Source organism: Sus scrofa, chromosome 2 (genome assembly GCF_054392235.1).
Source record: "Sus scrofa isolate SSC_HxYL_T2T_F1_AM1 chromosome 2, Sscrofa_HxYL_maternal_Yorkshire_Landrace_v2.0, whole genome shotgun sequence".
Taxonomy (NCBI): domain Eukaryota; kingdom Metazoa; phylum Chordata; class Mammalia; order Artiodactyla; family Suidae; genus Sus; species Sus scrofa.
In genome coordinates this window covers 98,960,305-98,974,071 of record NC_139384.1, presented here as the reverse complement: position 1 = coordinate 98,974,071, position 13,767 = coordinate 98,960,305, and the positions used below count along the sequence as shown (strand labels likewise).

General features: G+C 45.8%; 1 protein-coding gene across 2 annotated transcripts in view; it reads right to left on the bottom strand.

Moving 5' to 3' along the window:
• Nucleotides 1–325: 325 nt before the first annotated feature.
• The window catches only part of CMYA5 (cardiomyopathy associated 5), a 116,233-nt gene continuing 102,791 nt past the window's right edge, over nt 326–13,767 (bottom strand). Inside the window, exons 10-13 of one of the 2 annotated variants that reach the window (XM_021077698.2) lie at nt 10,298–10,431; nt 8,750–8,849; nt 6,220–6,393; nt 326–1,207 (exon numbers count right to left, since the gene is read on the bottom strand). In XM_021077698.2, coding sequence (XP_020933357.2) covers nt 961–1,207; nt 6,220–6,393; nt 8,750–8,849; nt 10,298–10,431 — 655 coding nt within the window. In that variant the 3' untranslated portion in view covers nt 326–960. 2 annotated transcript variants of the gene reach the window in all.

Sequence of the window (13,767 nt, the reverse complement as noted above, 5' to 3'; positions counted from 1 at the left end):
TGCAGAGAACAAGAGCAATCATCTCAATATGCATTCTGGATTTATCAACTGTGCACACATATTTTAGGAAGGTTTTGAGAGATTTCAGCATAATATCTAAAAATGACCAACCATTTTATTTTTAGCAAAAAGAGATTCTCAGTTTCTGGTAGCTGTCTGCAACTATAGGCTGAATATGTTTAGATTTTAAAACATATATGTGTAAAATTCTCACATGAAAAAGAGCAGAAGCATAACCCACCGGGATGATGGTTATTTATCCGCAGTTTATCCTGTCCGGGGATGCCAGGCTTGCAAGGCACATGTAATAAGATCACATGCCATGTTTTGTTTTATAGACGCTAACCATTTATTTAACAAAATGGACATTCCTAATATCGAGCACCTTTCTACATTTACAATTTCAGGGGAAAGAAATTTGTGTTCTCTCGTATATATGATTACAAAAGAGTTCCTTATCAACTGAGAGGGGTTAAAACACTTTCTCTACTGATCAGGATCCAGCATCCTTTCATGAAGTGAGGTGACATTGTTCTTGTGGAAAAAGTCCGTGTTTCTTGTCAGAGAAGTAAGTCTTACTCATACAGCCTTCCCTTCACTGGCCATCTGAGGATTTCTTTTACCAATGAGACGGGTGGGAGGCCATTTCTCTATTTTGGTTCCCAAGTCAGGTATAACTTCTTCTAACTCAGGGAAGAACTCAAACAGACACCCCGAAGGGTGGAGGTTGTCTTTTTCATCCTCTCTACTCACACGCTGCTCTAGAAAGTCAAGGTTTTTTTTTTTTTTTTTTTTTTTCCAGTGGCTTTGCTCGCATGCTGATCACTGTGCGTGGAGCTGTCATTAGCGCACATGTGCAGAAGAGGTTTTTGAATAATGTTTAGCGCCCACAGGAAAGAACAAGAGAGAGTCCCCCACCCCAATTTGAATGATTGCTCTGGCAAACTTTGAAAGCCAAGATCACTTGTGCCTTGCAGAATCCGGGGGCTCGATCCCCAGGTGCAAAGTACACTTTCCGGGTTTCTCCAGGGCAAAGGCAGGGTGGACCCCCTCGTTGAACCGGTGCCTAATGATGAAGAGCAACTGTCCAGTCTCGGCGTTTAGAAACAGGAGCCTCTGGGTGGTGTAGTCCAGCAGGATGCCCACTCTGGCGGGATGCTCCGTCACATGGACATCGCTCACAATGCCACTGTAGAAAAATGTGTATCTGGAATGGAACGGAACAGGAATTGAAAACTTCGGGAATCTTGAGGGACCCTGATAAAATCACTCGGGGAAAAAAATCACTTGGAGATAACCAATTTTTCAGTTATTCACTTCAATTCACAATACCGAGGTGCAATGACGTGTCCCAAATACTTGAACCAGATCCCTTCCTAGATGCTAAGGTGCGTAGCTCTTTCCAACAGATGAACATTTTTAATAATTTCGCTCCTTCTGCACCAGGAGGCAGTCCCAGAATAACCAACATATGCCTCCCTTGTGATTTTTTCTCAGCGTTTTAATTCTTTCCCAGCTGCCCACATGTTTTAACTACCGCATTCATGGTGTGTCATTCTTTTGAATAAGACTCCTTTGAGGCTGCCATGTATTTTTAAGTCCCGCAGGCTTGCCTTCCATAAAATGTATTAATTTTACCATTTAAAAAATTTGTAAGAAACTTACATAAGGGCCTTGAGGAAGCCTAAGAAACAGTTCATTATTTTTGCCCAGCGTCATCCTTGGTATGTACATCCTTGTCCCAAACCAACTTTCCTTTTCATCTTCTCAGTGTTTTCTGCAGTCTTACCGCCAAGGGGGATCATCTTTGATTTCTTTCTTCAATTCAAACAACTTCAGCAAGTATTCCTTGGGCATATCTGTGTGTCCTGCACCTCACTGGGCCCCTGCACCTCCAGAGGCTACAAGGGACCCAAGCCTGCCATCCTTGCCCCCAGGAAACCTACACTCTCATGAGCAGGAAGGAAGGTGATGGTGATTTAAACATGGGCTGGGGCTGAGACTCCAGCTCAGGGCACAGACTGGTAAGGTGTTCCCTAAACACATTCAATGAGCCTGATCTGGTTGCGAAACAAAAGGTTCAAGACCAGGCTGGCAAGGAGAACTGGCTCAACAGAGGAAACCAAATGGCTCTGCGCAAAAAAGTAACACAAGGTGGGAGGCTTCTCCTGGCAAGTTTAGAAACAGAGGGTGGGGCCCTGAAAGCAGGAGAAGAGAAGAAATGAGAGATGGAAGAGAGAGAAGGGATGAGGGGCAGAGTTGTGGATGAGATAGGTCTGAGGATGGGAGCAACACTGGGCAGCCTGGGGCTCTTGAACCGGGGTGACTCTGGTGGGGGTGAGAGAAGGACAAGGGCCTTAAAGACCTCTGATGTCTGTCCTAAAGGCCCAGAAGCTTGAGTGCAGGAATATTTAGGGAATGGCAAGTTGGCACCTTCCCTGCAGAATGAAGCTCACAGGAAAGGGTCGAGGTTCACGGGGACGGAAGGTCAGACTTCCACAGGGATGAAGAACCCTTTGGATGCCTTGCTAATGTGAAATAGGGCAGAACATCATGAATTTGGAGCACCTGTAGAGCCCGCGGAGGCTGCCCGTGGCAATGATGGGGAGCGGCGGTGTGGGCTGGGGCTCTGACAGAAGGCTTGGGGAGCAGATGGCTCGCACTCAGCCAAAGAAGAACAGTCGGGACTGGACAGATGGAGGAAAGGGAGAAGGTGATCCAAGGAGCGGGGGCAGCAGAAGCAACGATAAGGTGGCCGAATAAACCTGTATATTGTGGGAGTTCCCGTCATGGCTCAGTGGTTGACGAATCCGACTAGGAACCATGAGGTTTCGGGTTTGATCCCTGCCCTTGCTCAGTGGGTTAAGGATCCAGCACTGCCGTGAGCTGTGGTGTAGGTTGCAGAAGAATCTCGGATCCCACGTTGCTGTAGCTCTGGTGTAGGCTGGCGGCTACAGCTCCAATTCAACCCCTAGCCTGGGAACCTCCATATGCCGTGGGAGCGGCCCAAGAAATGGCAAAAAAAAAACCAAAAAAAAAACAAAACAAACAAAAAAAAAACAAACCTGTATATTGTGGAGGAAGTTACCACCGGCTTGGCAGGTTAAAAGGGGGCATGTGAATGACTCTGAGGATGTCACAAGGAGAGGTGAGTCAGGGGCTAGGCTCTAGACTTGCCCTGTCCTTTAGAGCAGCCACTAGCTGCATGTGGCCACTGCAAGTCCAAAATTCAGTTTGTCAGTCTTATGTAACCACATGTCACACATGGCATCATTTTCCTATCACAGAACTTGTCTAGAGGGTTCTGAACACCCAGATAAGCCATTGCCCTACCGTACCCGAAGGCCCCTGGTGCCCACAGGCCCAGCCTCGGTCAGTCCCTGAGTGATTCGCTACCATAGAGGTAACGAAGGGAAAGACATTCCTTGAAGCCTTGGATCCATCGGTTCCGCAGGCCCTGGAATTCACCCTGCCCTGCTTCTGCACCATCTCCTACTGCGCATAGCACCTTCTTCTCCACCCTGCCCTCTGGCCCAAGACCAGGCCTCTCTGCCTGGTGTCTGCCTCCCTGCCCAGTTTGTGCCTGTCCCTCCTTGGGACTGCTGGTCCCTGCTCAAACAAGGGTCATCCAGAAGCCTGATTCTTGACACCTGCATGCCCCTGGAACTACCTGGGTGAGAGCCCCTACCTGGGGGAGCCCACCCCCTTGGAGTCTCACTGCTGGCCCAGAATGAGTCCAGACTCCATTCAACCTTGGTGATCCGTCCCCTTGGGGCTTCTCATCCCCTGGCCTGGCCACATTCTTCCTGGCACACACCCCCCCCCCCCCCCCCGCCGTGGTCCCACTGGAGTGCCAACACCAGTGTAGACATTTTTAGATTTTTCAGCAGCAAAGGAAGGGACGTGATGCAAATGATGTTTTAGAAATATTTGCCAGTTGTGACACAGAAGGGCTTGGTGTGGGCGGAGACTGGAAGAAAAGCACAGGCATGGAGGCTGTGGGCGAAGTGGCAGAGGAAGTGAAGCCCCGAACTTGGAGGAGTAAGTTAGGAACAGGCAGGAAGAAATGATTCTTTCTCCTTCGATGGTCTCTTTTGGCCTTTCCCACGGTGACACCTTAGAGCTCGCATGCATTGCAAGTAGAATCAAGAGTAATACCACTTGGTTTAAATCACGAAGCCAGAAAAATGGAAAAACACCAGAGGGTCTGCTCCTGCAGTTGTCTCAGTGACCTAAAGACCAGGGTGTTCTGTCTGAACCATGAAATGAGGCCCTTAAGACCTGACTTCTCTGTGCCATGACTACAGAGGCAGGCACACGCCTCCTCCCAGAATCCACAAAACCTACCCTGGGCCTGGAAGAGCTGAAGACCAAAGTTGTGGAACTTGTTGAACAAAATCCACAGTTCTGTTCTCTAGAATCTGGAACTTTGTTATTGGAGACTCGTCTGGTTTTGGTTCTGAAGGATTCAAGTGTTTAAGGCAATTGTCATGAAATCAATACCTAGTTAAGCAATGAGGTCCTACTGTCTAGCACAGGGAACCACATCCAGTCTCTGGGGATAGAACATGATGGAAGATAATAGAAGAAAAAGAATGTATGTGGATGACTGGGTCACTATGCTGTACTGCAGACACTGACAAAACACTGTGAATCAACTGTAATGTTAAACAGAGACACCTCATTCCAGCTCTAAGTCTACTGATAACAAACTGTGGGTTTGAATGATTTTTTTCCGTGCTGGGCAGAGGCTGGGACCTTAAGCATGGCACTGTGCTGAGTATCTATTAATCATACTTGCTCTGACTTGATGATGCCATGACTTTAAATAGCTCTTGGAGATGGTGTCCACAGGAACCATGTCAGAGAACCAAACTGCCAAGAAGGATGCAGGGAGAAATGTGCAGCCGGATATATGCAAAATCCCAATCTGTGGGCCTTTTTATGGGAACTTGTTAAGTACGGCTTCCTTTTTAAGCATTGCATTTGAATAATGCCTCCCATTTGTTTGGTCCTTTACAATTTCAAAGCTCTTCTTGCACCTGACTTTGTGGGACTCTCACAACCCCGAAAGGTAGCAGACCAGGCATCACTGTCCCCTGACAAGACAGATGAGGCACATCAGATATGCTCATAGGATTAACTCACTTCTGGTGAGTAGCCAAGAGGAGGCTACTCAAGGATGGAACCAGGACTAAAATCAAGTTCCTGGCTCCAGTCCTGTGCTCTTTTATTAGGCCATCGGTTATATTCAGTTCATAACATGCCTGCCTTACATCTCTGAGACTAAACACAAGTTAACAGCTTTCACATCAACCAATTAAACCATACTCGTCATACAGACTCGAGGTTAACAAACCTTGCCTATAAAGGGCCAGACAATAAATATCTTAGACTTTGGAGGCCACTCAGTCTTTGGTGTGAGTAGTCAACTCTGCCACTGTAGCACAAAAGCAGTCACGGGCAACATGTAAACAAAGGAGCTTGACGGTGTTTCAATAAAACTTTATTTACGAAAAAGGCCGCAGGTCATATTTGACTTCTGGGCTGTAGTTTGCCAACCCCTGATATAGACCAACGGTGGTGGTGGAGGGGGGAGTGTTGGGCATCCCCTTCTTCCTCAGTCCTGCTGACTCTTTCTCCCTGGACAGAGCCCTTTCAGCCTTACTCTTGTAGTCTCTCCCCATCCTGGGATGAGCTTCAAATGAAGACTTGGCCACTTTCCTAATTCTTCACTATGAGCTTCCTGAGGAGACACACATCCTTCGGGAACCCACTCTGCCCCACGGGATGGGGAAGCTGGCCTGGCCAAGGCTCTGGGTGGGTACAAGTCTGTCTATTAATAGGAATTGATATAAGAAACATTCTTGTTCTCACGTATGAACTACATTCTGTAAAACTGGCTTCCACATTATCCTCCAGGAACATGTGAGAAAAAGAATATATCTGGGTCACTTTGCTGTACAGCAGAAATTGACAGAACATTGTAAATCAATCATAATTTTAAAAATTGAAAACAAAACCCCAAAAACCTAGCTTCCTCAGTAATTAGAGTAAGAGTTGAGTCTCCATATACTTGAACTCTTGTTTTCTTTCTCAGTTGACTCAGAATTTGAGCAGGGAAGGGAGAGGCTATGTATTAGGCCCCTCAGAGCCCTCTGCCTAGACATGAATGCATGACACTCGGATTAAGTGGGGAGGGTCCGGGCTGCGGCTTACCTCTGCGGCTCAGAGCAGTGCATGTACCACGAGCTCTCCCCCTGTCCCAGGGTGCCGGCCTGCACGGCTGAGCTGGAGCAGATGCCAAGTCGGTAAGCTGGGCAGTCTGTGACGGTGGTTTCCCAGTAATGCCGGCCGCAAGCAGGCAGCTCCTCACCCAGCACTGATGGGATTCTGCAGGCAAAGGTGATCAGGAATTGCCAGCCTTTATTTCATAAACATCAACATCCACAAACACACACACAGTTTCAGCAGGATTCTATCCTTAGAAACCGCTGGAATTCGGCTAAAAGACATTCATGGTTCCTTGGACCCCGACCTTGACCTGATCACCAAAGCCTCCCTATGTATTTGACCTATTTCTACTGCCACGCACAAGATGCACAGATTGCACATTGCTTTTCTTGGAGGAGCCGAGAATTCAGAAATAATTCGAATAATGGCAGGATAAAAAGAAAGGGCACAATCTTGGCTTCCTTTTGAGAGAATAAGAAAACAGAGGGAGGCAGGTAGGGAGCTCCAAGCGAACAGGACTTGCAAAGTTTTCTTCTAAAATTTGTGGGGGGCGGGGGTGGGGGTGGGGGAAGGAGTCTCCAAAAGCTTTAACCATGACTTCCAGGGTCTGCTGACCTTCCTGGGCACAGAAACCAAATGAAGTGCTGCTCCTGAACAGCAGGCGGTTGGGGAGGCCAGAGCAGGGATTAACCGGGTCTGCTGCGCATGCTCTGCAGGAGCTTGCGGTCAACAGCCTCTGGGACCCTGGCCGCTTTAGATGGTAGCAGGTATGCCTGAGAGGTGGTCAGAGGTCACTTTTGGTCTCACCTCAGCTATTTTTAGAACAGAAAGGGTGAAGGGAACCAAAGCACTTACTGCTGATGGGTGACCTTGTGTGCCTGAATCGCTCAATTTTGCTTTGAAATGGCTGAGGCAGCAAGGAATCGTTTTTAATTTAAGCAGCATTAATAGGCAGTCAGCACCCTCTCCCTCTCCCCTTTAACAGATGAGAAAATGATGAATGCAAGGGAATGTATTTCACTTTCTCGTGTCTTTACCCAACAACCTCATTTCCGTGAGGGGGCTACTGATGGGCCCTGGCTCTCTGGAGCAAAGCCCGGCCACCTGATATTTATTAGCTCCTTTTCAGGTTAATAATAAATAAACAAAATCCAATAAAGTACATTACGGTTTTCATCAGTTATTATCGATGAACTCTGACCAACCTCCAGTCTACCTCTTTTCTCTATGACTTTTTGAGAACTCCACAAGGCAGATCTACGTCTTAGATCTTTTTTTTTTTTTTTTTTTTTCCCCTGAATTCACTCATTTGTACATGGTTAGCATCTCTGGTGTTCTGGGCCCCAGGCTGGATTCTGCGGATTCACAGATGCGGAAGACAGGGCTGCTACCTGAGGACTAGTCGAGATGAAGCAGATGACAAAGGACTCCACAAGTGCTCATACATTTTTGCAGACAAGGTCAAAGGGCTCCAGGGCCTAGCGCTGGCTTGGCCATTTCCAGGAGCAGCTAATAGCTGAGCCGAGCCATAGACAGGTGACTAGCAGCCTGAGAGGAAAACGGCCCGCATCACCACTGGTGGACTCAGGGCTGTACTGAGAGCTCCCTGGCAGCCTGCCCCAGGGCAGCAGCAGCATGTGTTTCACACGGTTCCAGTTTTCAAAAGTCTTTCATGTCCTTTCTCCCATTTGACCACTGTGACCCTCAAGATAACCACAGGGAATTGCAGGCAAGTTGCAAGGCGGTTTCCCACCATGCCCTTGGCTTCTGGCTCTTCTTTACCCTGATGCTTCCTTTTTGTGGGAGCTATTGGGGGAGGAGGGGGCAAGATCCTCAAAGTCCTGCACGTGGCCAGACCCAGAAGCACAACAGAATGTCATTCTCTCTATTCCTTTTCCAGGGGCTAGATATACAATCCGGTCTGCTATTAAAAATAATGGAAGAGGAGTTCCTGTCATGGCTCAGTGGTTAACAAATCCAACTAGGAACCATGAGATTGTGGGTTCGATCCCTGGCCTTGCTCAGTGGGTTAAGGATCCGGTGTTGCTATGAGCTGTGGTGTAGGTTGCAGACGTGGCTCTGATCCTGCCTTGCTGTGGCTGTGGTGTAGGCCAGCGGCCACAGCTCAGATTAGACCCCTAGCCTGGGAGCATCCATATGCCGCGGGTGTGGCCCTAGAAAAGGCAAAAAGACAGATAATGATGATGATGATGATGATGGAAGAATTAACCCAGGCTCTTTTTTCATTGAACCAGAGATAATGCCTTAAAACAGCCAATGTATTAAACAAAAGCATCTGTGCTTATATTTCCAATAAAAATACTGACACTTACTCCAAGTTATGAACTATCTGTCACTTTCCCCCTAGTGATGAACCATCACTGAACTGTACACATTTGTGCTCGATTCCACCCATCTAGGCAAGTGCACTAAACCAAGGCTGTGCTCAGGTGAGGCCGCCCTGAGGTGACGCACGCAGAAGATACTGCCGAGGCTTCTCCTGCTTTCTACTTACTCTGTCAGGCGTCTCCTCTCAGCGAAGCTAATCACTGTCCCACTTGAGGAAATCTGCAGAGCAGGATGAGCCGTTTCTCTCAATAAGAGAAATCTGGTTCCTAGTGCAGTTAGGAAAATAGGACACTAATGTTACCACAATACCGAGGGCCATTCCGGACCAAGCCCCACATTGCAGAATTTACTCTCCCTGGCCTCTGACATCAAAACCCCCTGCTCCGTGTTTTTAGATCCACAGCAACATTTCATCTGTGATAAGTGAACTCCTCGGCTGGTCACCTGGCCTCACTGTGGGCCTCTGTACCAGTGCTCACTCTGTTATGCCACATATGCTCCCTGCACCAGCAGCAACTACCTCACCCAGAAACTACTTAGAAATGTAAACTCTCAGGTCTGCCCCAGACCTCCTGAATCACAGTCTGTATTTCCATGTGCATGTTCACGTTTGACAGTGTGCTGCTGTAACCTGCAGGAGTGGTCCTAACAGTGGAAGGAGCATGCACCGTACTGGGACTGCAGAGAAGACACATGTGGACAGGCAGCCCCATGTCTTCTCTTCATACACATCAGGCTTGGCCTCGCCACATCCCATGAAAGGCACATGCACAAGTTTTTACTGGTTAAGCAGATCATTTACTGTGCCATCTTGGAGTCTAAGATCATAAAATGATCACCTTTCCACTCCGCATGTCTGTTCACAATAATTGAGAACACCCAAGCATTTCTTGCTGGCACCATCAGGGTATTTTCCCCAAAATGCCATCTAACGGTTTCATCACTTTCTTGAATTACTCATTTGTTTATTCATTCATTCATTTAACAAACACTAATTAGCCCAAACCATGGGCTAGGTGTGGAAAATAAGCAGAAGAATAAGACTGGAAGCTTGTTCATGGAGTTCACAGTGTCATAAGAAAATCCCCATCCTACTCTTCTTCCAACACACACTCCAAACATACCCACAACTTACAGCACGTTGTGAGCCAAACCAGTATCATCTGGGGAGATTAATAACACATGGTAGAGCCCATATCCAGGTAAATTAGATCAGGATCTCCAGGAGTGGCCATGCCCCTACCCCCAACTGCACCAGTATTTTTTAAGCTCCTTGGCTGATTGCTCATGGCAAGCCAAGGTTGAGAACCTCTTAAGCCAGAAAAATTAAAGAAATATCTTGGAGTTCCTGGTATAGTGCAATGAGATTGGCGTCATCTTAGAGACACAGGTTGGATCCCTGGCCCGGCACAGTGGGTTAAGGATCCAGCATTGTTGCAGCTGTGGTTACAACAGCAGCTCAGATCTGATCCCTGGCCTGGAACTCCATATGCCACGGGACAGCCAGAAAAGGGAAAAAAAGAAAAGAAAATACAAGAGAAGAAAAGAAACATCTCAACCTTTGGCTCATCTTGGGTCCTCATGCCAAAAACCTAGCACTGTCAGCAGGTTAGGGGCTTAAAGAAATTGCCCCCCAGGATGTCTTCTCTGGGTGGTGAAAGGGAAGGAGGGAGAATGCTTGGAAATTCTTCCCTGTGTGCAAAGGAGAAAGTACCTCTGGTGGAAATGAGGGCAGCTTCACTCTGTTCACTTGTCCCGAATGCATTGATGGCTCTCACGTAGAAAAAGTAATTGTCATTGGGTTGGAGGTTAACTTTCAGCTGGAGTCCTTTAATTCCAGAAAAAGATCTAAAAGATGAAGGGAAATTAATAATTTTAAATGTAATGCTACATGCTAAGCAACTCATCATATTTCAGTCCTGGAGCAAATGAAGATCAAATAATTTATTTTTCCCTTTCTATGACCATAGAGTTAGAAAGGCAGATTCTATACAATGTCCATTGTCCCCTAAGATGATCAGCTCACTTCTACCTTTGCCAACTTTTATCTAATATTGTGCCTTCCAGAATGTTTTTTGGAATAGAGCCAGACCGTTCAGAACTTCAGGAAACATACTAGTTTTTTGGTTAATGAGTCTCCAAGCACATATTATTTTCTTAATCAATTTTTGGCGGAGAGGGCACTTCTATATTAAGATGGGGTTGAGCCAATCTATAATGCAAAACACATTAATTAGCTCATTAACAGATCCTGAAGAATGGAAAACTTAAGGTGAGTTATGATTTTGCACATGGCCATCAGGCCAAAGCCAGCAGTTATAGAAACCGAAGACTTCTAAAGACAATAATGGTCTTTAAAGCAAGCTTAATCCTGGCAAGAAAAGAGAATTCTAATTGCCAAATAAAATCCCCAAAGTTGCTGTTCCTAAATCTCCAATTTACATTAAAAGAAGGAATTCCCTTCGTGACTCAATGGTTAATGAACCTAACTAGCTCCGTGAGGACTTGGGTTCAATCCCTGGCCTCGCTCAGTGGGTTAAGGATCCAGCAATGCTGTGAGCTCTGGTGTAGGTCAAAGACGAAGCTCTGATCCTGTGTTGCTGTGGCTGTGGCGTAGGCTGGCAGCTATAGCTCTGATTAGACCCCCTAGCCTGGGAACTTCCATATGCCCCGGGTAGGGCCTTAAAAAAAACAAAATAAAAACAAGCATACATTAAAAGAAAAGCACTGGTCATGGCTTCTAGGTGGCAGCAGGCTTGGCAAGTACACTGTTAACAGCCTAACCATTTAAGCACATGTGGACTTGCTGGATTTGCAGAGTTCTCTGGACTTGCCAATGAGCTGGAATAGTTCTGTGCCTCTTTTCCATTCTCTTTAATCTGCTGGATATCATGTCCCAGAGCATTTATACAAATACAGGACACAAGGGCTCTTTCTTTTAGCCTTCATTTGGAGAGGCTTTGGCGCATTCGGCTCCTTGCTAATAAAAGAAGTCCTAATCTGAGTGCTAAAGAATCAGAATCCTGTTCCTGGGAGATGTGCACTGGATCCTGGTCATTGACAACAAGGCTGCAATAGCCCTCAAGTTCCTTCTGAGGGAGAGGGTTTTTTGGGTTGTTTTAAGCTGTTTGTTTGCTTTATTTGTTATTTTCTTTGAGTTAGTTTTGTTATTAATGAATGTACTCAAAAGCATTAGAATCAAAGAGTAGCCATAATTCATTCTCAGATTTTTTTTTTCAGGGTATTTCTGTTTTTGTTGACTTATTTCATTCTCAGTATCTGCCTTAAAGAGTATCATGGAGAACCAGGAAAAGTAAAAAGTATCATTGACCCAGGAAACAAATGAATATAGATGTTTTCAAAGGCATAAAAAGCCGGTCAGAGTACCAATCCCTCCCCCCACCAATGAGGCGTCTGAAAGCACAAAAGCTCACCATGTGTTCTGCAGAAGGGGGGATGGGTTGGGAACAGGGGAGCAGCCCAGGTCTATTTGTGTATTTGCTATTCAGTGCCCTATCTGGAAAAGGTCAGTACAAACTCTCTAAACCTTATTGGTTGTTATTTCAGAACCTACCACCTGACCAGGCCCTCAGAAAGTACTATCTTTAGATGCATAGAGAATTGGTGATGAAATTGAGCCACATGTCCACCGACAACCAACTATGCTTTGATTAAGCAGTAAAAACCCAGGTCCTGTGATTGAGAATGCAATTGCCAACTATCTTTTTCTTTTCTTTTTTCTTTCTTTCTGTTTTTGTTTTTTTTAGGGCTGCACCTTCAGCAGGTAGAAGTTTCCAGGCTAGGGGTCAAATTGGAGATATAGCTGCCTGCCTACGCCACAGCCACATGGGAATCCAGCCACATCTGTGACCTATACCACAGCTCTTGGTATCACTGGATCCTTGACCCACTGAGCGAGGCCAGGGATCGAACCTACAGCCTGATGGATACCAGTCGGCTTTGTTTCTGTTGCACCGCAACCGGAAGTCCCGCCAATATCTTGATTATTATTCTGGGGTAGACGTATTGCCGATCTTTTCTGAATTGATGACTGAAGAGATGTTTTCAATGTATATTGATTATAACAAGCTTATTGTGTCACTAAACACACTCAGGTCTGAACTGAATTTCAGACTACATCCACTCCATTAAATAAATATTTTTGATCACTAATCATGTGCCTAGGCCCTGTCTCTGCCTAAGGGGGAAGGGGCAAGGATAGGTGAGGAAATTTTGTCTCTAGAAAAGGGATAGAACATATGGGCTTCCTTGTAATAATGCAGTTATAAAATGCCAAGGATGCGGTTTTGGGGGTAAGTGGTAAATGTTTGCTCTTAAATTTTATGAGTTCTGTCAAAGAGAAAATTCCATCTACACAGTCAGCTGCATGTTATGCCTTATTACTCATTTAAAGAATAAAAGTTTACATGGTACAGAAGCCAATACTTGGAATCAAATCTGCTTTCAGTGTGAGAACAGGTCATACAGACCTGTATGCACAAGGCCTTCACTGAATCTATAAAAGCACCAGGCGTGAAAATGAAAGTAATATGAAAGGTGGCAGGGTTTTATTGTTATAGTTTCTATCTTATGCTCAAGCACCAAAAACAAAGTTCAGTTAACAAACAGGTCGTTTCCATGTCTATTTATTCTGGCTGACCTCACTTAAATATCACAAGTCTTCACATGAGCTGTCCCTGCTTTTTAGCCAAATGAAAACTTCAAAACTTTTGGAATTTGAAAACTAAAATGCGGCACTCTTCATAGATCATATTTTTAATTTCAAAACCAAAACCTTTTCATTACTGCAACTGACACACGAGTTAAAATGAGCTTTGCATAGTTTGTAATTGAATTCAAATTCACAGAATATCCAAACTGGAGTAAGTGATTAGAGAACAAGTGGAACCACAGCAAGTTGTTGGTGCTTAGGTAAGAGAAGATTTTAGCCATATCAATAACATGGGTAGTCTGGATATCCCATTGCAGCACAGTGGAAACAAATCAGCCTAGTACCCCTGAGGACATAGGTTCAATCGCTGGCCTCACTCAATGGGTCAAGGATCCAGCTTTCTTGTCAACTGTGGTTTAGGTCACAGATGCGGTCAGATACTGAGTTGCTGTGTCTGTGGTGTAGGCTGGCAGCTGTAGCTCTGATATGACCCCTAGCCTGGGAACTTTCAT